The sequence below is a fragment of the Trachurus trachurus genome, assembly GCF_905171665.1.
Source record: "Trachurus trachurus genome assembly, chromosome: 23".
Lineage (NCBI taxonomy): Eukaryota > Metazoa > Chordata > Actinopteri > Carangiformes > Carangidae > Trachurus > Trachurus trachurus.
This window is the reverse complement of record NC_139912.1, coordinates 22,390,212-22,417,581: the sequence shown is the minus strand read 5'-3', so window position 1 is coordinate 22,417,581 and position 27,370 is coordinate 22,390,212. Positions and strand designations below refer to the sequence as shown.

The 27,370-nt window shown below is 43.1% G+C and overlaps 1 protein-coding gene across 1 annotated transcript in view; it reads right to left on the bottom strand.

The window, feature by feature from the left end:
* The window catches only part of chst11 (carbohydrate (chondroitin 4) sulfotransferase 11), a gene marked incomplete at its 3' end in the record, with an annotated part of 115,715 nt that overhangs the window by 30,071 nt on the left and 58,274 nt on the right, over nucleotides 1-27,370 (bottom strand). Inside the window, exon 2 of the mRNA XM_083999103.1 lies at nucleotides 1,165-1,250. Coding sequence (XP_083855229.1) covers nucleotides 1,165-1,250 — 86 coding nt within the window. The remainder of the gene's footprint in view (nucleotides 1-1,164; nucleotides 1,251-27,370) is intronic.

The following is a 27,370-nucleotide window of genomic DNA, read 5'->3' as shown; positions in this document are numbered from 1 at the left end:
AGTCACCGCTGTCACTACGAGGTTGACATTTACACGCTGACACGTACTTTGGTCCGCGGAGACGGGGCAACAATCCCTGTTTAGGATTAAGAGAGCTGAGAAAAACAGAGAAGCCAAAAAACAGGCTTGTGCACAGGCAGACATATAAAACTACTGCTCAACTGATGCCAGCTGGGGTCAGAGCCTCTGAGGTTCTTGTTGGGTCTGACCTCTGACAGCTGGCTGGGTGGCTGGGTGGGTGGGGGCAGCACAAATAGGAACAGATGCCAGTCAAGTATGTTCCCTCAGCCCTATGTTCCCTCAGCCCTATGTTCCCTCAGCCCTTTGGTCCCACAGCCCTATGTTCCCTCAGTCTTATGTTCCCTCATTTCTAAGGTTTTTTTTTTCTTTCCAAAATTAGGCCCTATGTTCCCACATTTCCTTTATAACATTTCTCCCAATTTGGTAGTCAATTACACCGAACCTATTATGCAGTAGCGGTTGACTACAAATGTAATGTAGCTTTTAGCTAAATCTGGGAACATAGGGCTCTGGGGGCTGACCCCTTCCAACAACGCTACTCCAGCATAGCGTTGAGTGACGAACCCTTATACCGAAATTAAACTCACCTCCATGAGTTAGTGTAACTTAGACAACAAACTTCTACAGTAATACAAATAGTGTTAGTAGTAGTAAACAAAGCATTAGAAAGTTTGTACAGTAAGTACACCAGTAATTCCGGACATTATTAGTGGGGTAATTTAAGATAGCCGCTTGGTAACGTTAGCACCATTCGGTTAATAGCGGTAACTCGACCACCGTTCAAGCAAGGGAAAACAAGCTTTGTTTTGGCTCGAGGTCATGGTGCAAAGGACCCTAGTTTGAAATTACTCTGAATCATCCCTTTAAATGCTGTATAAAAATAAAAATGACTTGACTTAGAGTTTCATTTTGAGAAAAGTCTTAGAAATAAGAAACATCTTAGAAATGAGGCAACATAGGACTGTGGGAACATAGGGCCTAATTTTCAAAAATTTTCAGTGAAAAAAAAAATCTTAGAAATGAGGGAACATATGGCTGTGGGATCATTGGACTGTGGGAACATAGGGCTGACCCCAACAAGAAGGAGGGAGCGGGAAATAAAGAGAGTGCAGTTGCAGTTGTGTTGGCACATTAGCTTCTTACCTGTGTGGGGTTGTAGAGCTCCTGCAGGGCGTTACGGGAGCCTTTCCTACAGCAGCCTTCCACCATGAACGGGTTCCTCCGCATGACTGCAAAACAGAAGAGGCGACAGTTAGAACTGAGCACTTTTAAAGTCACTTTTGTTGGCGCTTTTATTGGATTCGATGGCGAGGAGGGAGAGGAAATACTGGCGCAGAGAGCAAGGACGCACAGCTTAAGGAATTTGTACACAGCTTGGCGAATATCAGATTGCCCCAAGATCTGAGGACATTTCAAAAATGCAACCTGATCAAAAAAAAAAAGAAAAAGAAAGAGAGACCATAACAATGGAAATTATAGCACCGATTAATAATAAAAATTACAAGCTCCCCGAGTCAGAGAAACCTGCAGAATGAGGACAGGACAGGGAGGAGAAGCTCAAACTACAGAAGCGAGAAGACATAAAGTTAATGCAGTTGTATGATTTAAATGCATGGGGAGACAGAGAAAGAGAGAGAGAGCTAGAGGAAGAGAGAAGTGCACAGTACATCATGGGAGTTGTGTAGGCCTGTAGCAGTATAACTCAGGGGTGGTTCAGGGCTCGTCTGAACCAACTACAGGCTTCATCAAGGAGAAAGTTTGAAGCCTGATGTTAAATGCAGAGAGGGCGTCTGCCTCCTGAACCCTGCTGGGAGCTGGTCCCATCACAAACCCAACGCTAGGAAAGAGCCGCTTGTAAAAGTTTGACTTGAAATCTCAAAGTGCAAACAAGAAGAGTTATTACTCTTTGTGTAGTTCATTTTTAAAACATGAAGGCTTAATAGCTTCTCCCACATCCGCGACAAAGTAAAGTTTATGCGGGAGATGTTATCTCAGTCACTCGGATACACTCGTGTGGCTGTTACTCTTCTACTCGTGTGTGGTGTGTTTATGTGCGTCTTTATTTTTCCATTTCCAAACCACCTCGACGGGAGCTGCTTTGACAAATCAGCTCGATTGATGCACAAGCCCGTGTAATGCGTAGCTGAGCTTCGTCTCGTGGTGAGGTACAGTGTGTTTTCATCTTATCTTACCTTCGCAATAGAGCCACTCAACTGTTTATCTGTGACATGCTGAAACGTAGTGTATCCGTACACAAATGGAAAGGAGACATTTGAACAGCAGCGTCTAGCTAAAGTAACAAACATGAGCCACCGTGCCCATCTGGTTATACCAGAGTAAGTCAGGCTGGATTTGACTTAGTCTGTTAGTTACATAGCTTTACTTTAAAGGGGACATATTATGGAAATATCCCTTTCTGAAGGCTCTTTAACATATGGGTGTTTGTCTTGCCTTCCGGCCCCGAAAATGTGCGAATTGACAAAAAAATCAGTAATAGACTCGCTAGGTTATGAGCTGTTCCCCCAGTTGTCTTCCTGTGATGTAACTAGGTTTCAAATTTGCATAATACCACCCCTACCTGGTACTGGTAGAAGCGGTGAGGTGGGGCAAGCAGTGGTTCATTTGCATTTAAAGCGACAGGCACTAAAACCAGCCATTCTGAACAGGGCTGTTTAGAGAGGATGAAAAGAGCTGTGATGTTTGATCTGTGGAGTATTTTGACCACAGCATGTCACAGACATGTCTTTAAGACACTTGGGAACTATTTTAATTTGTAGAAAGGGGGCAGAATATGTCTCTTTTAACTCACTTTAAACGTCCTATTAGTAAGTTTTGCTATTGCTTCATAGCCAACATTAGCATGAACATCTGTTTACTTAAAGACTTGCAAGTTAAAATTTTAAATTTCATTCCTTTACTCCAACAGCAGTAAAGAAAATACCAATGTTAAATGTTGTTTCCATCTGTCTTTCCTTCTACTGAAGTAAACATGATTACCAGCTACACTCTGGGCTGTCTCATCACTAAGTAAAGAAGAAACACCTGCTCCTGGCAAGAAACCACATTTGGCAGAGACCTTTTTCATTTGGACATCCTGGAGACTGTGAGGATACATGGACAAAGATTCCAAATGCGTCCAATCACAGTAATGAAGGATTTTCATTTAGCTTTTCCAGTTTCTTTTTAGCAGATTTCCATATAATTATCCTATGGCTGTGTCCAGACGGAAACATAGCTTCACCCACAACAATCTTTTTCTTGTTTGTTTTGAAAAAGTTTTCCGTAAACACGTCATCATTTCAAGAAATGATGAACAACCATGTAAACATGGATCCAATCAAAGCAACTCAAAACGCTGTAGTACACACGTCAGGCCTGTGTGGCGCTGTAACGCTGCTATACATACACTAAAACCATAGAAGAAGACGGAAAGCTTCCCCACTCCAAACATTATAAGATGTTGTCTGGGAGTCGTGTCAGTGCGGAAGGAAGGAAGGAGGGAAGGCAGGAAGGACGAAGGGAAAGAAGGAAGGAAGGCAGGAAGCACGAAGGAAGGAAGGAAGGAAGGAAGGGAAAAAGGATTGTGGAAAGAAGGAAGGACAAAGGGAAAAAAGGAAGGAAGGAAGGAGGGAAGGCAGGAAGGACGAAGGGAAAGAAGGAAGGAAGGCAGGAAGCATGAAGGAAAGAAGGGAAAAAGGATTGTGGAAAGAAGGAAGGGGAAAGGAAGGAAAGAAAGAAAGATGGAGGGAGGCAACAGATTGGACCAATTAGATCAAAAGAGGAAGGAAGAAGAAGTAAAGATGAAGGGAACGAAGGAAGGGAAAAAGGAAGGAAAGAAAAATGGAGGGAAGGAACAGATTAGGTCAAGGAAGGAAGCAGAAGGATGGGCGAAAGGAAAGATGGGAGGAAGGAAGGAAGGAGGGAAGGAATGGAAAAATGATTGTGGAAAGACGGAAGGATGCAGGAAGAGAACAACAGGATTAAGGGACACCCGGTTCCAAAATATTGCTGTTTTCACCTCCTGAAAATGCCATTTCCGCCTGGACGAAACAAAACGATTAACAAAACTTATGCAGATTCACTGAAACCCAGCTGCACTAGCACCTGTCAATTTCATTAGGGGTTTGTCACCCATCGCTCATTCAACAAAGAGTTAGTTTTCTTTCTGTAATCCATCCATCAGCTGCAGCATACCGCTCGTCTGCAGAGGGTTGCCAGATCCCAGCCGTCAGTGGGCGAGGGCGGGGTACTTGACAGAACAGCAGTCTATCACAGGGCCAACTCACATTCACACTTAAGAGTCGCCAATTATCCTAACATGCATGTCTTTGGACTGTGGGAGGAAGCCGGAGAGAGCCCACAGGAAGAACCGTCTTGATGTTCGGCACCAGTGCAAACCACTGCGCCACTGTGCCACTCCCATCTTTCTTTAAAAGCCCTGTAATCCACAATGTCTCTCTTTCACTGTAGTAAATTCTTATGACTGATGCAAGAGTGAGATGCTGCTGCTGCTGCTGCTACTCTTCAGTTGTGGACCCCCCCCCCCCACCCCCTCTGGACACCTCCTACAGGATGCTACTTTGGGAATGATGGCTTCAAATGACCAACTGCTGGGAGTATAGGAGGCAGAGAGCTAAAGGGATAAATAATGAGAGCGGTGACTATACGCCAAGGGCAAAGCCACAGTTCAGCGTTTGTTTGGCTGGATCTCAGCTCTTTACAGAACTCGATACAGAGCAGTAGCTGCTGGCAGAGGCTCAGTGGGAGCAGCCAGCGCAACAGTGCCCCGCCAACACACTCTCTCCAATTACTCGGGATGGAAAAGTGCTGAAGGACAGCACAGGAGGGACAAGCAAGAAAACGAACCACTCAGAAGACAGCCAAGGATTTAATGTCGGCTTATTCCACACGTCATCTGCCTCATGTTCATGGATGAACATGTGTTAGTGCCGTCGGGGGGAGAAGATGGCACCAACACACAGATGATGCATATTCATACATCTGGATCCATTTTCCATCAGTTACACTGCTTGTTTGGATTCACAGCCCAAGCAATCAAGATGATACCACAACATGAACAGTATAAATCATAAATGTGTTGTCGTAGTCGCTGATGTGCAGCTGTGTCTGTCTCATTGATCAGTCAATGAGCAGGAAATAATTAAAAAGGACATTTAAGCGGTGATGATTTTTCTATTATATCATTGTAAATTGAGGACCTTGGACTGATGGTCGGACAGAACAGCTCATTTGAAAGATGTTAACTTGGGCTTTGGGAAATCATGATGAATAATTTTCTAGGCTGGTTATTTTCTAGGCTAAGAAAATAACCAACAGATGAACAGTGATGGAAATAATAGCTGCTTTCGGGCAGGGCCACAGCTCGCTTTTAGGTCACAGACATTATGTCTTTGATGTTTTCTCTGTGAATTGAGGGTTTGTACGTTCTACAGTTAAGAAACTTTTTTTTTTAAGCCTAATGTGATTATTTTAAAACAGAGTATTTTTCATCAACCATGGAGAGGGCTCTGACCCGGCACCTTCACCTTTGTGATAATTCTGTAATCATTTACTAAAGGCTACACGACCCTATGAATTATTGAAGGGTCTAATGACATCCCTCCAAGCTTTCTGCTCCACATGAGTCTGTCGCTGAATTCACTCTTTTATCAAGCGTTTCTTTCATCAGCATTTCCAACATATTCTCACTGCAAACTGGTCTCACATGGACGCTCGCTCGGTCAGGACCCTGGGAACCCTGTTGCTCTGTAACACGCTAGATGTGTCAAAAAGAAACAAAACTCACCACAAAGAGACACAAAGCCACCGAACGATACAAAAAAGAGATCACAAAGAGAGTAAAGTGACGTAGATGACTACAAAGCATCCAAAACACAAAAGATATGCCAAATGAACAAAAGAAAATGCAAACTAGAATTAGCAAGTCGTGGTTGTTTCCCTCTGTGTTTAAATGAAGCTGCAGGAAACACAGTCACGATTTCCCCTTGTATTACTGAGACAGGGTCTTGATGGTCACCTGAACATCAGAGACACAGCAACATTGACCATTTGGATATCAAATGTCATTATTCCTTTTTACTTTGGTTTAATTATTAGTTTATGTCAGACTAAGCATATAAATTCTTGACATATGGCCAAAAATGTTAGCTTAAAGGGATAGTTCAACATTTTGGAAAATTGGCCCATTGCCATAATTGCTATAGTCATAGCAGTAGGTGCGTTACCTTTAATTGTCGGTGCAAGCTATTTAAACAGCGGAGCAGAGCAGCAGGCTGCTCAGAGCTATGCTATGGAGGCTAAAGGAATTTCTTGGTTTCCCTCATCAAACTCATCAAATACACAATCCCAAAACTCCAAAACGCTTTCGTGGACAAGTTGTGACCTGCACATTCACCACGCTATGAGATAATAATGGAACGTTACGAAACTGAGCCGTTTTCGAGGTAAATACAGGGTAAATACAGAGTCTGCTTGCTGAAAAACTGTCCCTGAACGCATCCGCGGTTTTGCATGAATTTACCTCTAAAACAGCTCCGTCTCGTAACGTTCCATTACTATCTCATAGTGTGGTGAATGTGCAGCTCACAACTTGTCCACCAGAGCGTTTTGGAGTTGTTGGATTGTGTATTTGATGAGTTTGATGAGGGAAACCAAGAAATTCCCTTAGCCTCCGTAGTGTAGCTCTGAGCAGCTCACAGCTCTGCTCCGCCGTTCTAAAAATAGCTTGCACCGACAATTAAAGGTAACGAACTTACTGCTAAGACTATAGCGATTATGGCAATGGGCCAATTTGCCAAAATGTTGAACTATCCCTTTAAATTGACCTTTGACCTTTCTTAAAACCAAACTCTAATCAGTTCATCCTCGGGTCCAAGTGAATGTTTATGCCAGAGGTAATGAAGTGGTGCCAGAAAAGCTGGAAAACAATGCCTCCAGCTGTGACTGTCACAGGAGGCACAACAAATGCTAAATATTCAGATCTCTACCAGTTCCCCTACGTTGTGCAGAGGGAGCAGCACAAGGTGCCAATTTGCACATCTGCCCCGTAAAGCCGATAATGCAGCATCCACATTTACAGCTGCGACTGTGTATAGATGTACAAATCTGGTGACTGCAAATCCATAAATCAGCATGATGAGGATGTTTGACTGTGATTCTCTGGATTTTCATCTGTTACTGCTGATGTATTGTATTGTAGATGCTTTTTCTGCAGCGGTCAAAGGATTCGTCTTCGCCTGCGCTTACTCTCATCCTCATCTCGCACATCAGAGGAACATCAAAGCGGAGAAGAGGATTCGTGCTTCTCAGCGGGCTGTTGATTTTTTTTTATTTTTTTTTTTTAAATGCTGGTTAAAAATTGAAGAATGGAGTCTGCTGAGGCTGCCGCTGACCACAGATACACCCCTGTATCCCTGTATGTGAACTGTAATCCCTCTATTGGCCCAGAGCAGATCCACTGACAGAGCCCCGGGGAGCGAGCTGAGCGCTTGTTAGTGTAATGAGCCCCAACAGACAGCCGTGACCTTCAAACAGCAAGGGGAGGATAGAGAGAGGGAAGGGATGCCTTTACACTTCACACACACACACACATATACACACAATTGATAACCTTGTTGCTGTAGCTGGTCTTTAATAATGCAGTTTGGTTCTCCGTACTACTGTGGACGACGTATACGCGCAATTACTGTGCCCTCAGAGGACGGGCGCTCTCAGTGTAATAATACAATCATGGAATATTTACTTTCCAGGCTCGCTCATGCAGAGAAGCACAGACACGCGTGCGCACACGTCCTCTCCCGGCAGGCTGAATCAGCACAACTGAGGTGATTACTGTGGACACGGACCTGAGGTGGAGCTCCAGGTAATGAGGATTCAGTGACTGCCATGACGGAGAGACTGGTGTTAAAGGCATAGGACACCCAAAATTGAAATTTCACTCATTATCTACTCACCCTCATGTCGACTAAGGGCTGGGAGAAGTTTCAGAGTCCTCCGTGGCTTCTCTGAGTTACAGGGGGTCTCGGCGTAGCAGTGCATGTCCATATAACGGTTGCAAATGGATACCAACTGTCTTGGTAACAAAAAGACACACCAAAAAACATCCAAATACCTCCATGCTGCTCGTATGTAATGTCCGTCTTGTATTGAAGCCCCGAAATGCGAAATTGTCCCGAAAAAAATTAAATAAGTCTATATTTCAAGCTTCTCTTCCCGGTTTGTCAAATTTGGACCAACCAGGGTCTGTCCTCTTCCCAGTTCGTCCAACTTGACGGACCAGGAAGAGGAGCTTCGAGAAGCTTCCGCTACAAAACAAGCTTGAAAAATAGACGTATTTAATTTTTTTCGGGACAATTTTGCATTTCGGGGCTTCAATATAAGACGGACATTACATACGAGCAGCATGGAGGTATTTGGATGTTTTTTGGTGTGTCTTTTTGTTAGGAAGACAGTTGGTATCCATTTGCAATGCACTGCTACGCCGAGACCCCCTGTAACTCAGAGAAGCCACGGAGGACTCTGAAACTTCTTCCAGCCCTTAGTCGACATGAGGGTGAGTAGATAATGAGATGAAATTTCAATTTCAATTTTGGGGGAACTATCCCTTTAATGGACGCCAGTGTAAATCAGGTTGACAGATCTGGGTCCTGACGTCCTAAACTTCTGTCGCCAGAAACGCACTCACGCCCACTCAGCCGACAAGAGCGTATAAGGTCACCCCCCAACGTCCCCCGCCACCGCCAACACCTGGCTCTCCAGTCGGTGGGAACTGAGCAGTAACCATGGAAACCAATACCTTTCACCATCCCCTCACCTGCAGGAGCTGGCTGGGCTCCTCGATCGGGGCTGGAATCAGGTAAGGTCATGGGAAAGTAGAGGGTTTCTCCTTTCGTCAGTGTTGACAGGTATTGACATTGCGCAACTGCTGGCACACACACACACACACACACACACAAACACACACACACACACACACACACACACACACACACACACACACACACACACACACACACACACACACACACACACACACACACACACACACATGATAGTGTGCTCATGAACAAATATCATTAGCTCCATACTTTTCCTCACAGGTGCAGAGACTGAACAGCAATGTGCTTTGACTTCAATAGAAAGTAACTGCAGCTAGAAAATCCAACATTTCAGCAAAGGGGGGCGGGAAATACAAGCAGAAGCCACCGTAGCGGCGCGTAATAGGTTGACACTCCAACTGATAATTCAAACACGTTCTCTTCTATTCCCTTTTTTTAATCTTTAATAGCTCGCTGCAGTCCCTACTGTCTAGTGAACGTGTGTTTCAAAAGAAGAGGGGTTGGATCTTCTCTGCAGTTGTCTCTCTCTTCACTGTTTCCATTTAATGTTCTACCAAGAAGCCGCCTCTGCACAGGAGCATGATGGGATCACGTGTGAGAGACAGGCTGCTGCCATCCAGGGCAAATTTCAAATCAACAAGAGTTTGACCTGTTAGAGGCAGAAAATTGTGCTGTTGAAACCAATCACACCTTTAGATCTGAGAGGCCAGTAGGTCCTATAGGTTATTTATGTGTCTTTATCCACTTTCATGCAGCTATGAGTTATTTTATATAGAGACTATTGCACTTGATTTGGATATTATCAGATAAACCACATCCACTTTAATGCATTTCCCTTTTCTTAAAATGTGTTCAACATGACTCTGTGGTGCAGGTTTGCAGGTACAAATCCTGCAGCTATAGTCTTGGTGGGTTCCTTTTACTGCAGGCACTTAGAAATGGTGTAAAAACACATCATGAAGAACTGATGTTGGACCAGCCAAAGGTTTTTTACTAGCATTCATTTGTTTAAAGTGACTCTAATTGATATTTTGTGCATTTTGCTGTAGTTACAAGTCTATAGAGAACCATCACCACCAGCTGAATCAGCTCCTACTGAGCTTTATAGTGAGTTTCAGTCATTGTTTCTGGCTACAGGAGGAAAGTGCAGCTATAAAACGGTCTACATCCACGACCACAACCTGCTCGAAAGAAAACAACCGACACAGTCAGAGACTTCATATGGATCCACTAAGAATGACATGATCGAGAATATTTCATTAACATCTACATGAGCATTTCTTGATAGTTATAGTTAAAAACTGAATGAGTAACATCCAGGAACTAAGAGAGACTATAACACTGTTTATGGTGATGTGTCAGTGTGGCAGATTTAACCTGGTGTTTAATTGTTTGTGTCTTTTAGAGCTTACTGTACTTACTTTACAATAACTTTACAATAACACTATTAAGCATTAGTTAAGCATAAATAAACACTGAATTCTTCATTTATAACGCATGAATACTCATTAGTATGTAGTTTATAGATATAGTTATAGTTAGTGCTTATCAATGATGAGTAGAACATTTTTAACTGTGTTTATAAATGACATACTAATGAGTATTTATGTGTTATAAATGATGAATTCAGGATTTATTCATTCTTAAAGCAGAAGTAAGCGGAATATTTGTGTTAATATAAGTCTTAAATAGTTCTATCTTCCGACAGCAATCACTTCTATAGAGTGTTTGGTCTGAAACACGGGTCTGTCAGTCACTCTGCTCTGCTGTAAGCCGAGGAGAAAACTTTCCTTGTATCCTACAACCTTTATCCAATGAGGCATAAAGGGGCGGTCCTCTCTGTGTGTGCAGCCAAGGGATGCGCGTGAATGTGGTGACGTAGGAAAGAGGGCGGGGACTGCTAACTCCATCTGCTGACAGGAAGTTAGCCAAAACCACCGGATCGCTTACTTCTGCTTTAACTAATGCTTAATAGTGTGTACTTATTATAAAGTGTTACCATGTATTGTATTTACTTCAGGAGCTGGTTTAGCACCTCCTTTATGTGTTCAGACAACTGTCCACTCTGTTCATTCATCAAAATAATGATACATGTCTTCATAGCTTTATATAGTCTACATGTATACTGTATAGATCTATTCAGTTATTCAGCTTTTCTTTTTGCTTCACAATTTGAATTGGAATGTATAAAACACTTTCTTGCCCTTGTGAGTTATTGAGAGGCCTCCATTCACTCCTCGCTCCTCATCGCCTCGCCTCACCTTCCTCCCCCTCCTCTGGCTGTATCGCTCTGAGCCAGCCCAAACACCAGAGCCCTGGCTCCGCTATGTACTGTACTGTACCCCCAAGGTAAGAGATGCTGTGTGTTCTGCCCAAATATCCACACACACACACATACACACGGCACAGAAACAAGCGCGCTCTCTGCTCCGCTCCCTTACTCCGCTTTCATCATCCTCAGACGGGGATACTGTCACATTGACACCTCGCCTCCTCCTCCTCCCTGTTACCATCATCCCGCTGCGGAAAAATGCTCCGAGATGTTTCAATTACAACTTTATTAGTCTTTTTAAAAGCAGGTGGAGAGAAGCTGGGAGGCTTCCAGCTCAATTCAACAAACAGGCTCCTCTTTCATCCAGCGAAAGGGAACAGTTGAAGTGCCGGCTAGTAAAACTTAATGCTCCGAACGCCGCGCCTCCTCTAAATTAAGCCGCATTGTGCCTGGGAAGGTCAGAGACGCACTGATTTCATAATTCACTTTAGACATCAGAGGAAATGTCTGCTGGACAAAGCAGTGACACCCTGAGCCGCCTCTGCCAAGACGACTGTAGGAAACCGAGGCTGTAAATCAAGAACACAGACAAACATCAGAGAGCTCAGAATAAACAGGAGGCACTGTGGACTGTACATTCTGCATCTGCTGTCCTTCGTGTTACGAGCATCATCTTTATTTATAGCTGGTTATATCATTATGTGATTGGATTGGACTGGTCAATAAACCAATAGTGAAAAGCAAGAACAAAAGAGGTGATGCTGATCAGAAAATAAAAGCCCAACTTTGGTGTTTTCCCGGAATTTGTCATCTTCAGTTACCCTCAGATATAAAAGCCAGACTTTTGCTTCTTCACGCTGCCAGAGACTCAACACAGTCCGTCTCGTTCCAGGCCTGTATCTTTTGAAACCTGTTGTAAACCTTGACTAATCTGATTTTCCTCAGCCTCCAGGACCGGCCCAGCTGCCTCCGACCCCCTCCTGTGTTCCTGAACCATCCCTGGATTCATCCGGTTCCTGGATCTCTGGATCCCTGGAGTCCCTATAGTGTGACAGTATCGAACTGCTCCCACAGAAAATGCACACAACCTGTGTTCAGAAACACAGGCTTAAAGGGATAGCTTGGCAAATTGGACCATTGCCATAATCCCTTTACTGTAGTCGCAGTAGGTTCAATACCTTAATTGTCGCTGCAAGCTATTTTTAGAACGGCGGAGCAGAGCCACAAGCTGCTCAGAGCTACGCTACAGTACGGAGGCTAATGGGATTTCTTGGTTTCCCTCATCAAACTCATCAAATACACAATCCAACAACTCCAAAACGCTCTGGTGGACAAGTTGTGACCTGCACATTCACCAGGCTATGAGATAATAACGGAATGCCAATGGGCCAATTTGCCAAAATGTTGAACTATCCCTTTAAAATGAGCCGGACTTCTGTGACTTTGTGATGTCACAGCAAAGCATATACCTTGCCCCGCCCACCTGCAGTACACCCAGCATTCAACTTGGCAGGATTTTTGTTTACATGGAATCTGCCATATTCCTTATTTAATCGTTCAGTAAACATGCAGCCAATCAGAGGAGCGTATCCTGATTGGCTTAATGACCTGTTGCTGCTTTAACTCGAAAGAAGCCTGAGAGAGGAGATGGTTTTTTGTTCTTAAAACCACAAATACACCCTCTTATGGATCAACTCAAATAAAACACTTAGTGTAAAATATGGGACCTTTAAAACTTTTATGTAGATTCTTCTAAATGTTTATTTGGTGGAAAAACTGAAAGTCAGAGGCGAGTGAACCCTCATTATGGAGACATTACACACTACACATTATACAGTTGCTTTGGCATGACTTGACACATTATATGGAGCGAGACAAACACTCATAATAAATGAAACACCTTGCCTTTATAAGACTCTCAGAGATGACTCACCAGAGTACGTCAAGCCTGAAAGTTACCTAAAGCAAAATACACTGCAGTCAGTAAATATTAGCCCTGCTCTATAATATTGTGAGAGTTTGATTACACACAAGGCGTCCAATAAACAGCAAGCACAGCCCGACACATGCTCAGTACGGGCTGGCAATCACGCACAACATCTGCTGCCATCTATCTGCAAAGGATTATGGTCCGCTGGAGGAGGATTAATTTGTCCCTAATCTTACCTTCACAGTGGGAGATGCACCGCGCCACCCGCACATCAGCCAACACACACACACACTCACACACATTATATCTTTATGGCTGTGTGTGAGTTATATTGTCATCCTGCACAAAACTTAAGTGCTGCAGCTTAATAGGGATTTAAATGAACAATGCAAGTGGAGTAGAGAAGTAGAGATACAGGTGATTAGCAATGTTGGCACAACTTCATTAAACAAAGCCCAACAAGAACTTGGAAATGATTTTTTGCGTGCAAGTGTGTTCTTTATGAGTGTGTGAGTGCATAAAACCAATCAGGTCTCCAGTGATGATTAGCTGTGTGTATGTGTGTGTGTCTTTCCTGGTTAGGGTGCTCCTTTTAATCCCTTTAATGATGATTACTAACATGAAGACAATGCATACGCAATTCCGGCGCTGTCAGTCCTCTCCTCACCTCAGGCTCTCAGACGGAGTCGGGGAGGAGAGAGATCTGCCATCGCTCTTCACTGCATTACCGCTCAGCTCAGCTCAGCTTTGACTGACAGCTGTGCACAGCCGGGGGGCACGAGGCGCCGATCGGCACGCTGCTGTTTGACAATGTGATAAAATTCACACTGAAACTGTTTTGGAAGCCGAACAGAAAGACATTTTTTGGCGGGTAATGTGTAACATCTTGTACGAGGGGCGGCCGCTATCCCGATTTACAACTGATTGGCAAGTTCTGTAAATAACTCTCAATGGTGAGCAGTGAACTCAGCACTTGTAGTAACAGTTTACAGCTTCTCTGCAGCAGTGGGATTAACTCAAGCCTTTGCTATTGATGCAAACCACACAACGTCTGATGATGTACACAAAATCTCTGTGTACTGCAGCAGGTAGCACTGTATGTTGCTATCAGAATGCTATCAGAAGGCACTTAACAAAGGAAAACAGGCCATTATAACCTATTTAGAATCTAGGTCTTTGCTTCAAAGAAACTGCAGAGAAAGCAGTTTCCTTCCATCATCAAAAGGCATGGGGGGGAACTTCAGGACACTGTCAGAAAATCGTGTCCCCTTCACTTCCCCAAAATCCTCTTTTTGTTCCCTTCGCTTTTATTCGGTGTGAGGTCGATTTTGAAGTCTCTTTGAACGCCGTCCTCTGACTGTTCAAGCCTCCGCACTCCACATGAGAGGAAATCTGTGTTGATAAAAAAATGTTGATTCATTCGTCCGAGGCTCCTCCGGTGCTTACCGTGAGCTCAAAGCAGTAAAACTAACAAGCCGTACCGAGCGCTTTGCTGACTTCTTTCATCCTGGGAACTTGCTTCTTAGCCTATAGACCTTCCACACTACTGCAGGAGACTGTCAGTGGAATATGCAGCCTAATGCTTTCTGACACTACTCAGGAACTGGGGGAAAAAAAGATAAATTAATCTATCAACCGAAAATCACAATTTTATATTTATTTATTATTCATTTTAACAGCATGGTCATGTAAGTCCTTAAAAACCAATGAACACATAGCCTGGCTAACAACAGACCTCATCTCAATGTAGATTGAGATTCAGTCTGGGAACCACCTGTTCATTTTTTCATATTTGAGGCGTGGTTTACGAAAGCCCAGAGCTGTTTATTGATCGCTACGAATGTCTATCAAGCTAATATATCGTATTGTATCAATCATACCGATGACGTATGTAGAGCGACAGAAATCCGATGAGGAAAAAAGTGCTAAATGTTGCTCTTTTTTCAAAATAAACTTGCTAAACTACTTAAAGCAGAAGTAAGCGATCCGGTGGTTTTGGATAACTTCCTGTCAGCAGATGGAGTTAGCAGTCCCCGCCCTCGTCCCTACGTCACCACATTCACGCGCATCCCTTGGCTGCACACACAGAGAGGACCGCCCCTTTTCTCTCCTCATTGGATAAAGGTTGTAGGATACAAGGAAAGTTTTCTCCTCGGCTTACAGCAGAGCAGAGTGACTGACAGACCCGTGTTTCAGACCAAACACTATATGTCAGTGATTGCTGTCGGGAGATATAACTATTTAAGACTTATATTATCACAAACATTCCGCTTACTTGCTGCATCGAAAGGTAAAGCAGCTGCCGCCATGTTGGATCGACAAGCAATCAACAAAGTCGCTCCGGTGTTGTCACCGTCTTGCTGCCCCCTGCCCCGTTCTGTGATTGGCTCTCTTGTTTAGGGAAAAATTGGGTCCATGGTTTCCAGGCTGTGATATTTTTTTTCCCAGCATGGCCACACCAAGACCCGCCTTACTCCGCCTCTGATTGGCTGACCTCTGCAAGGCTAGCCTACCTGCATCTTACCCTAACCTTAACCACTCCCTTCTTCATACCTAAACCCAACCGGGAGAGTAGAGGGCATCGCAATCAGAGGCCTAGTAAGGCAGGTCTTGGCGTGGCCAGCTATAGGAAAAAAAAGTCTGCTTCCAGGCTGACTTGCAGAGCGAATAAAATTGTGCGCAAGGCAGCATGGGTAAACCCAGGCTAACAAACACACACAGCTTTCAGCATCGAGCCATGATCAGGCACTCAATCAGGAAATGCTCCTTGGCGAACATTTTTTAATCTGTTAACCTTTCAAAGCGCTCTGCAATACACACACACAGACACACACACACACACATTCATACAATGATGGAAAAGCCATCAATGGCAATTTGAGGCTCAGTTTATTGCCCAAAGACGTTTCAACATGTGGAGGAGAAGTAATAGAAAATGGAAAAACAAAAAGGTTGCTCTCTGCCACAGGAGACAGCTCTGGGTGAGTAAAAGCAATTATTTTGATGCTGAACTTGCAACATTGGTTCTTGGTGAGACTGATAAGAAAACAGCTGTTGATGCTAACATTACTATTTAGCACCAAATAGCCCCTTTAACACACAACAGAGCTCTTACTGCGTTGACCAGGTTATTCCTGCCCTGTCAGCTCCGGTTGGAAAATAAATTGGAAATCCTGTTAATAAAAATCTGGTTACCTTGAAGGACATTCAGGAATCTAACACAAATAGTGTTTGACATGATTATTTGTATTGGATAAGAAAAATAAAATTTGGCTTTTCCTGAAATGCTATTTTTTTCACTCATTTCCCAGTATGGCTGCACCTGACTACATGCATTAACAGTGCCGGTTTACACTGAATATGAGCTCCAGTACAAAGTGTATCAGTCAGTTTTAATCACTGTGTTAACTGTCAGTATGTCTGTGCTTTGATGTCACCGAGGAAAACTCCTGTGCATTCACTGCAGCAGGTAAAAAGTGAGTGGGTACTGTATGATAATAGAAGAGGAGTAGCAGCGATTTAATGCAAAACCACCGGAGACAAAGACGGCACCTGACAGCTTCTGCAACATCTACATCGCACTACGAGAACAATGCAGCCGTCTTTTCAGGCCTTCTTTAACACATCAGAGCCGTCACTGAGCACACAGCAGCATGACAAGCAGCAGCCTCAGCAGGTCAGGATGAGACGCTGTGAAGAAGAGAGTCACCAAGGCGACCTCTGCATCACTCTGTCGTGGACTTTGATCAATTTTAGATGAGGGGTTTTCATCACTGATGCGGTATCCCTTAGAGATACAGGACATATCGTACACAGATGATGCACATGTAGCCTGAGCCTGATCCTGTTGTGACATACTGTCTATGATCACTGTCATTCATCCACCGGCTCAAGCCTCAATCAACCACAATGCACTGCAGCCACTGGAGTAAACATGTGAGAGAATTTAACTCTTGTGTTTGGGTCACCAGTTTTTTTTTTAAATCCATGAAAGTACCACACAAATCTGTTTATTGCATCAAGGCTTTTGGACTTTGTCAGGAACCTGTAACATTTTTTCCCCCACAAAATTCTAAAATGCTCTGCAAATTATAATTTGTGGTGTTAGGGTTGATTTAGACGCAGTTATAACGATAAGAACAATAATTGGAGTTAAAACTGAAATCATAAGTGCAAAACCAACCTTTTCATGGATAAGACATGAGAAACAAATGGGATGATAAATAATTGTTTTTAGTGTGTTTTACAGCTGACCCTAAGCAGAAAGCTGACAAGAGGAAGGTTAAATTGAAGCCAAGGGGTATACTGATAAAAAAGGCCCAGGGGCCCACAGCAAAACATATTAAAACCAATATTTTCATGGATAAGGAAGCCTAACCAAGAGAGCAAAAACAAATTGGATGAAAAAAATGTGAAAACTGACCCTAACACAAGAGATGGTAGCAGAAAGACGAAGGTTAACTTGGCAATGAGATAATTAATGGATCCTGGAAACATGTTTAATGAATAGAGTCATTATTATGGTAGAATCTTTGGGATACGTGATGTTTCTGAGGAAGGATGAATTATACATTCAGCTTCAAGGCTTCTTCCATTAATTATCTCAGTAATTAAAGCTTGATGAGAGGAAATACAGTGATCATTTGATATTTAATGATATTCAGTCAAACTTAGATCATCTACATCAACTATTCGACCTTTTATAGCAGGTTTAAAAAGGCTCTGATGCAAAATATAACCTTCATTTCTTGGTTGTTAGTGTCCCTTTGAGCTGTCGCTGACAATGTTATTTAAACCAACCTCTTAGATCAAAACCAACATGACAGGAGAGTTAACACAACATCAGGATAAGGATGTGCAGCTCTTTGAGTGTCACATTAACACCTGTCCCACTGCAAACATGGGCAGGTGGGAACCAAAGAGCTCCACAGAAAAAAAAGAAAGGTTGTAAAGAACCAAATTAAATGTTACCACTCAAATGTTAACAGATTCAATAAAGTCATATTAGTTAATAATAGAATACTCTAATAATATTGCACCACTTAACCATACAACACAAATTAATATGGTAAACTTATAATTAAAATCCAAATAATTACGGGTCTTGGAGCCAGTCAGCCAGCGCACGTTAAGCTCTCTGTTGGAGCTAATGCTGAGCTTCATTTATCAAGCTGTGAGATAATGGAAGCAACAGGGGATCCTAAAGTATTGCTTTAACTATGAAGAGCGATTGGTGGCTGAGAGTGACCGCAGTTATGGCTCTGTCCATCTCTCTTCATTTGTTACTCTTAAAGTTGTCCATAGGACACATTAGGTGCCATTACCGTGAGTATACTGGCTCTCTGATAATAAAAACTCAGTGTTCACATCCAGTGCTGCTCAAAACACCATTTGTAAGCAAGTGGTCGCCCAAGGGCATTGGACTCATTTCAGAAGTTGGAAGCTGGACTCATCTAAGATACAGAAACAAATACAAAACACTGAAACTGTGCAAACTTTAATTTAATCTTATCCTAAGAAATCAATATTGTATATGTGGTAAATATTTTAAATTCATGGTTTACTTACTAGTTAAACCTCAATTCCCTGGTTTTGGATGATAAATGACTAGTTTAACTGTGGTGTACTTCTTCAGTTAGGCCAAACAACAACAACATCGTGGGTCATTAGTCTCAGACAACCTTGGTCAAAATAGTGTGTAGTATCAAATATAATAATAATATATATTTTATTTTTCTGCTTTCAAATGTTCTCTGAGACTTTTATTATATCTTATTATAATAAATAAATATACATGTTTATTACTTTTTGCACTGTGGATACTCCAATGATGCTGTTAAATTATTGCTTTGTAATTATTCCTACTGCTGAGGATCACAAGCCCAAAAACGTATTTATTCTCATTTTCCGTCTTTTGTGGCGCAGACATACAGATCTCAGACCAGATCTCAAAACCTTAATGACTAAAAACCCAAATATCTGGAAACCTTTATCTACTCCTGCATGACATCACCACCACTACCCTAGTTCCACGTCTGCCTGGATACAGACGGGCCGACCCGACGAGTCCCAGGAACCCTGAGTCATAGCTGCCCTCTCTCTGCCTGACTCAACATTCCCTTCACTAAAAAGGAAAGGAATTCAAACCCAGCCGCCTTGAGATGGGAACCGAGACCGCAGATGTTCGCTTAACTCTTCGTGGCTCACTCATGACACAGGCGACACACGTGGTTGTCAGAGGATGTCAGCATGGAAACTGTTAGCTAAAGCATGAATCAGACAGATAGTGGAAACATGGTCAGCTCTAAATGTGAGAGAGATTCTCATCCCCAGACGTTTATTTACAATGGAAAAGCCTGAGAACCAGAACTTAAGACGACTGCGTGACCGTAAATCCTAAAAATGGAAATCGTGTCACGTTCGAGGCCATTTCATTAGCCGGGGGAAGCACTGGATACATTACCGCCCTTTAAAGTATGGGATGCTTTTGCAAAGCTATTAGATAGAAGGGAAATGAAATGCAGACATGAAATATGCAAATTAAATACAGTTTTGTGTGGACCCAGCTTCATATGACAAGTTTGTGTTAAAGGGATAGTTCACCCAAAATTCAAATTTCACTCATTATCTACTCACCCTCATGTCAACTAAGAGCTGTGAGAATTTTCAGAGTCCTCCGTGCCTTCTCGGAGTTACAGGGGGGTCCGCGCAGCAGTATTTGTCCATATAATGGTTGTGAATGGATACCAACTTTCCTCGTCCAAAAAGACACACCAAAAAACATCCAAATACCTCCATACTGCTCATCTGTAATGTCCCTCTTGTATTGAAGCCCCGACATGAGAAATTGTTCCGCCGGTCAGTGCAAATCACGTGAGATTTACACTGACACAGGAAGAGCAGTGAACCGAGACACTGGGAGCTTCCGCTACAAACAAGCTTAAAATATAGACTTTTTTTTTTTTTTCGGAACAATTTCTCATGTCGGGGCTTCAATACAAGAGGGACATTACAGACAAGCAGCATGGAGGTATTTGGATGTTTTTTGGTGTGTCTTTTTGGACGAAGAAAGTTGGTATCTATTCACAACCATTATATGGACAAATACTGCTGCACGGACCCCCCCCGTAACTCAGAGAAGGCACGGAGGACTCTGAAAATTCTCACAGCCCTTAGTTGACATGAGGGTGAGTAGATAATGAGTGACATTTGAATTTTGGGTGAACTATCCCTTTAACGTTTTAAATACGGGAGGAGGAGGACGAGGCCACGTGGACTTAACGGAGGTCAAGGCTTTGATGGATGGCAGGAAGTCAACAAGTGATGACTGTTTACAGTCTGCCCCCCCCCCTCCTCTGGGGCACACACACACACACACACACACACACACACACACACACACACACACACACACACACACACACACACACACACACCACACACACACACACACACACACACACAAAATCTGACCGAGTGGAAATGGAGCAGTGGTGAAATGTGGTCAAGTGTGGGCCAAATCAGTCTGAAGGTGGCCAAGCGTGGAGAGAGACCCAGTCACATGTGCGGGGTCGACAGGGGCAGTGGAGCAGACGCACCGGAGGAGGAGGAGGAGGGGTGGGGAGGGTGGGGAGGGTGAGGGGGGGTCATAGAGATGGTGAAGGAGACGAGGAGAGACTCCTGCCTGCCTGGATACAGACAGGACGAATCAAAAATGAACTCAGTGAACCTCCTCGCACACGCCCTGTGGGACTTCTCAGACACACACACACGCAACGCACGCACTCACTCACTCCATCACACACTTCACGCTCTGCGCCCTCCTCCTCCTCCGCCTCCCCTCCCCACCCCGCCGCTGTAAAGAGTGTGAATGGAAGTGAACATGAGCGGAGGAGAAAAGCGTGCTGGGATCAGACGGAGGGATCCGATCCCTGAGGCGAGCTGTCATCCCAAAAAAACCATCACAGACAGACAGACAGACAGACAGACCACAGACAGGAAGACAAACAGACTCACGCTACGTCCAGTCTCCTACGGTTTCGTTTTAAAACACCTCTTTTGTTACATTTTCAATTCCTGTCCATATGATCGCAGAAATTTCACACCTTGGAAACACTGCTGACCCCATTTCAGTCTGAAAACAACTTTGGAAACAATGACCTAGACACACATGGTTGCTCCCTGATTAGGTCTTATTAGAAACAACTTCAATAATGAACTAAAAGTGTTACTAACTTTGTTGTCTTTGCTCTGCCTCTCTTTAATTGTAGGATTGAATTTAATCAACTGCAGAATAGAAAATCTGCCTCCTGTTTACAAAGGCTCACCCACTGACACCTTGTGTGTGTGTGACTGCTCAGGTGTAACGGTCTAGACGGAGATCGATTTTGTCTGAAATTTGAAATTTGCCTCAGAAATGAAAACACTGTTGTGTGGATGCACCCTGAGAGACAAAGAGGCCGGACCCCTTAAAGCAGAAGTAAGTGATATATTTGTGTTAATATAAGTCTTAAATAGTTATATCTTCGACAGCAATCACTTACATAGAGTGTTTGGACTGAAACACGGGTCTGTCAGTCTCTCTGCTCTGCTCTGAGCCGAAGAGAAAACATTTATCGTATCCTACAGTTTTTATCCAATGAGGAGAGAGAACGGCATGCAGGGCTGTGTGTGCAGCCAAGGGACGCCGTGAATGTGGCAACGTAGGGACGAGGACTGTTATGGTGCGTTCAAGGAAACTCGTATTTTTCCGACCGTGAAGTCGTACCAGTTTGATCTGGTACGAGTTCACCGGTCAGAAGTTACGAGTGGCCGTTATAGTGACTTTCACCGGTAAAACAGGTCGGAAAAACACGAGTGGGTTGCCTGAAACGCTACAAAGTCGTAAGTTGTGACTTGAAGCTGTAATTTACGATTTCAAAAGCCTGCCTGGAACGCAGCATTAGCGAAAACGACCGGACCACTTACTTCTGCTTTAAGACAGGCAGGCGGGTACAAGAGGGCAGATTTGGAGAAGAGTCAGTCAGTCAGTCAGTCAGTCAGAGCAAGGCGGCAACAAAGACACTTCATTCTCAACAAACCACACACTAAAATGGTTTTAGCCTTCCCTGGTCCTCACCCGCCTGCACTCCGGGGTCTTATGCATAAAACATCTAAGGTTGGAAAAACGCTCTCAGTTGACGAGCGGTGGTGAGTAATTCATGAGGGTTTGTAGCCGTGAGACTCCTCCAAGCAAAGGAGAGATATTGAGCAGTAATGATGAGGACACAAGGCGGCTGGCGCTGTTCAAATGACTGGAGACATGTTTACAATGTGTCTGCAGGGCAACACATAAAAGACCATTTTTACACTAAGGAGGATTTAAACTGTATCTATTTTTTTTTTTTAAATTAAATCTCTTGTTGCTTAATAATTGGCTGCACTCATAAAATCACTATTAACGGTTAAGGAATCAATTAGAATTCAAATTAGTAAAAAGTTAAAAGTTGAAGCATGAATAAAAATCAGACAGGTAATGAGTTATTTAAATCAAAGATCCCCAGGATTAGTTCATTCTCTGCCTGGACAGCCTGTCTAATATTCATCTCTCATTAAACATTAATGAGTTATAGCTTAGATTCCTTTATAAGTGATTAATTGTAAAGTATTACCATGTATCATATATTAGTTTAGCATATTCATGGTGGAATAAAACTGCAACTATGCTCTGTACTGATGAGATCGGTCCTATAGGAGCAGTGTGATGCCATAAATACTAATTTCTGCTTTACTGATGTGGTGTGAACATGCCACCTCGGGTCTTTCTGCAGGTTTCTGATCAGGATCTTCTTCTGATGTGATGCACAAAGCCACATCTCATTTAGGGGTTGCATCAAATTGACGCGGTCTAACAAAGTGCGACCTTAATTGACCTCATAGGCCAAACTGAAATGAGACCCCACGGAGGATTCTTCTATCTGTCCCCTGCTTGCTGTTTAACCTGCCTTGTTCTCATTCTGAAAAGTGATTCCACAGTGATTCATCATCAGCATGAAATTAATCGTGGGATCCTTCGTTGCTCGGGCAATGAGGGACGCACTCCTTGGCTGCGTTTGAAGGAGCGTCGGTCGGAGATGTGGCAATCTGTGCACGGCGCTGAGACGCAGTCAGTCTTCAAATGAAGCCGTGGAATTGAGACACAGCGAGTGAAACATCACCCGCTGTGACACTGTTCAACCTGATACCCCAGAGGTAATTGTCGCCTTGACTGCTTCACATATCAGTCTATCAGTCACCTTGCTTTAACAAGACATCTTCACATCTAGTCCTGAAGAATGAACTCTTTCCTTACAATGCTTCTTCCCTCTGTTTTCCCCTTCCCCTTGTACACATCTGTTATAATCATTTTCATCTGATCTTTAACCCTCCTGTTGTCCTTCTGGGTCAAAATTGTCCAATCTGTTCCCTTCCTCCATCCTTCTCTCTTTCCTTCCTTTCTCCCTTCCTTTCCACAATCCTTTTCCCTTCCTTCCTCTCTTCTTTCCCTCCGTCCATCCTTCTGCTTCCTTCCTTGACCTAATCTGTTCCCTCCCACCATCTTTCTTTCCTTCCTTTCCCCTCCTTCTTTCAACAATCTTTTTTTCCTTCCTTCCTTCCTTCCTTCCTTCAATCCTTCCTTCCTTCCTTCCTTCCTTCCTTCCTTCCTTCCTTCCTTCCTTCCTTCCTTCCTTCCTTCCTTCCTTCCTTCCTTCCTTCCTTCCTTCCTTCCTTCCTTCCTTCCTCCCTCCCTTCCTCCGTTCCCTTCGTCCTTACTTCTTTCTTCCTTTTTGACCCAATTGACCTGATCTGTTCCCTCCCTCCATCTTTCTTTCCTTAATTTTCCCCCTTCCTTCCTACCTTCCTTCTTTCCCTTCGTCCTTCTTTCCTTGACCCAGGAGGACAACAGGAGGGTTTGTATATGTGATGCAGAACTTGAAGCTCAGCAGCGTAAAACTTTTCACTCTTGCATGACTTTTTTAAAGGAATAAACCTCTCCCACAAGCGGAGCGCAGCAGGAAGCATTATGTGGACAGTTTAAGAGCACTGATTATGCTAATGACGAACATGCACCTTCCCGTGAACAGGTGGTGTTCATCAGGCTGAGATGAGCAATTTATGACAAGTTTGTGCAGCTCAGAGAGTTTGTTGAGTCCAATTTGGAACAAGGAATCCTCACAGGAAAAATAAAGAGACAAGATCACTTAAATGTCCTTGTGTTAGGCTCATTATCTGGGAATGGGACATCTGTGCTAAATTTCAGCACAATCTATCCAACAATGCATTTAAGTTAAAAACCTAAATATGTCAACCTGAGAGGAAAGGTCAGCGGATCATCAACGTCTGAATGACTCATCAGAACAGAAATGTCTGCACACGTCTGAAACAGCCAACTTACACTGACATACAGCCATGCTGCTAAGATAAATACAAACCTCAAGGGACATTGTGTAACTTATCCTGTTATCTATTCACGAAAATCGATTATTTCGTTCAAAAGTCTGTTTTTCATTAATCCGGTAAGCTCTGAATGAGCCGTTCATATCATTCATATCTCCATGGAGCGGGTAAGCTCGGTGCTGGCTGCCATGTGGTGTCTCCATGTTTTTATGTTCATGGGGAGCGTGACGGTAGGAAACCACGGAAACTCAGCGGAGACACCGGAGCTGTCGGCTCAGGTGGAGGTGGCGTCTGTGAAAAGTCACAGCGGTAACGCAGTGAGGAGGAATGGAGCGTTACACTGATGCTGCATTCACCTGCAGTCAGGCAGACGGCCGTCAGTAACAAACCAGATGTCATTTTAGTCACAGAAGTCCAGAGAAAGCCGGTAAAACGTGGGTCAGGTAAACAATACGACATCGCCATGACAACATATTGTCACGTGTATTGTTTTGCCTCGTGCTGACGGACCACTTGTTTACATAGAGGCTTGTTTATGTCGTTACGTGCAGCGGCTGTCGTCCGTCTGCCGTCTGCCCAATTCCACGTGAATGCAGCATGAAAAATATGATTGAGTTGCTTGCGATAATATACAACCACAATGCTAGATGGGAGTAATTCCTACACAATGTCCCTTTAATGCTCCCATATTGGAGAAAATGTCATTTCCATGTTTTTTTTTTGTGTGTGGATCGTTTTTCAATGCAGTAAAAACACTGTGAAAGTATCAGCCAATTGTCATCACAGAACAGTAACATTAGAGACCATCAGCAAGTGTTTTTTTTAATAAAACATAAAACAATCTTATGAATCTGAGTTTGATTTGGACTGTTCAGTTCAATTTCAGCCTATTTTGTTTAACAAGGTGCAGCTGGTAGCTACAATCTGGTAACTGTGGTTGTTCTGAATAGATTAAAAACAAAAAACCCTCAGAAAACTAAACAAAATGTTCTGTTCTACCTTGACTTTTTTTTCGGTACCTAAAGCCACAGATATATCCTCTTTTACTGACATCAAAACTTGACCTTTAACACTGAAATACAGTATTTTTCCATCAACCAGGAGAATGTGGGCCCATGTGGTGGCTCTGACTGTAACTGAGCAGAGACAAACACACACATTCTCCCCACCCTCACATAAACACAATGTAATATTTTCGATTTAAAAGGTTAATTGTATACAGTGGGGTCCAAAAGGCCGAGACCATGGGAAAGTGGTCTCAGACCTTTGGGACCTTGCTGTAGTTATTATTTTGATTAATCTTTTTGACCTGCAATGATTTTTTTTTTTTTTTTTTTTTTTTAATGCTGGGGTCACGTTGTTCGCACAGCGGATATGTAATTACAGAATGAGACTCTGCAGATATTCTATTTGCATATTCAACAGAAGGTCACAGTCAGTCTTCAACAGAGAAAGCTGCTCTTCACACTCTGAATATTAATGAATCAACTCTGTGCTATGCTGCGTTGATTTTTTTTTTTTTCTTACCACTAGCATTTAGAAAAGCTAAACTCTTCTTACTAAAGTTTTCTGTGAGTCTGCTGGATTCATGGTAATACAGCCACTACACCGACATTATATTCAGCATCTCGTCTGTATTGTGTCTGGAGAGTTGAACAGTAACTGCAATCTTGCCTTGAAAAGCTTTCATTCCCGAAAATCACCAACCCACAGTGAGGAGACCGAGGATCAAAAAGCACAGAGGCCTGATAATAGATGTTAAAAATAGCCTCGCATATTACAGTACAGTGTCCCTGCTTTATTTAGTGAGACAGAGAAGTGGCACATGGAGACGGGCGAGCCAGCCAGACACAGCAGCTCCTCCACACATAAGCAGAAGAAAAGAGAGAGAAGATGGAGGAAGAGTGGACGTGAAATGACTCTTGAAGAGATGAGTTATCAATTCAAGCTGAACATAAGGAGCAAGTGCTGCTCTGCCCGCGGCTTTAAGCTCAGAAGAAAGAATAAGAAGAAATAGGAAAAGGAGAAGAATGAGGTCTGGGGTGGAGCGGCGGCCCAGCTGCTGCAGGCCACGGAGGCTTTCACGCAAACCGCCGGGTTCAGAGAGGTTAAGAGGCTAAACTCCTTGACACACTGATATATCATCATCATATGCCGGTTAACACACTTCTTAATTTCTATTAGGATGAAGTGTGTTTATGTGCATCTGTCATTATCATTAACATGTTGTTCTAGCTACTTGTCTCTCTCTGATCTGGACACTGGGATAGATCCCACCAGCTTGGACCGTGTTTGATCGTGTTGAACACATTGTTTTACACTTATCCTAAACTACTGAGGCTCTTCTCAACCATTTCACACCATTAAACCCACTGTTTACATGTTCTAATTTTACTCATCAGCTAATGCTCAATCTATATGCTTCAACAATGTTCTTCTGCTGTCAGTTTAGAATGTATTTCAACAGGTATTAACTTTTTTTTTTTTTTTAATTCAGGAATTTTTCAAACTTTTCGTGTCTTCATCATCCTCTTCAACAATTCAAGTAATTTCCAGCCATTTCATACAAAATCTTACATCTTCTACTTTTTAAATGTATTCTCAGCCATTGCTTCAGCTGTGTTAGCGCTGGTTCATCAGTTTTCCTTCCTGTCAGGTTAGCTGCAGATTTCAACTGTTCAACCATTACATTTAAACATGCAGGATTTCAATGTTTTCTTCTCCCTTTAGCATTTCTACTGCTTTTTACCTTTAAAAGACATTCATCTCATACTATGTTTCAGCTTTAGCATTAGCCTTTTCAATATTGCTTTAGCAGTTTCTTCAGCTAATTTAGCATTGATTCAACAATTTCTCCAGCTCATTCAGCATTGC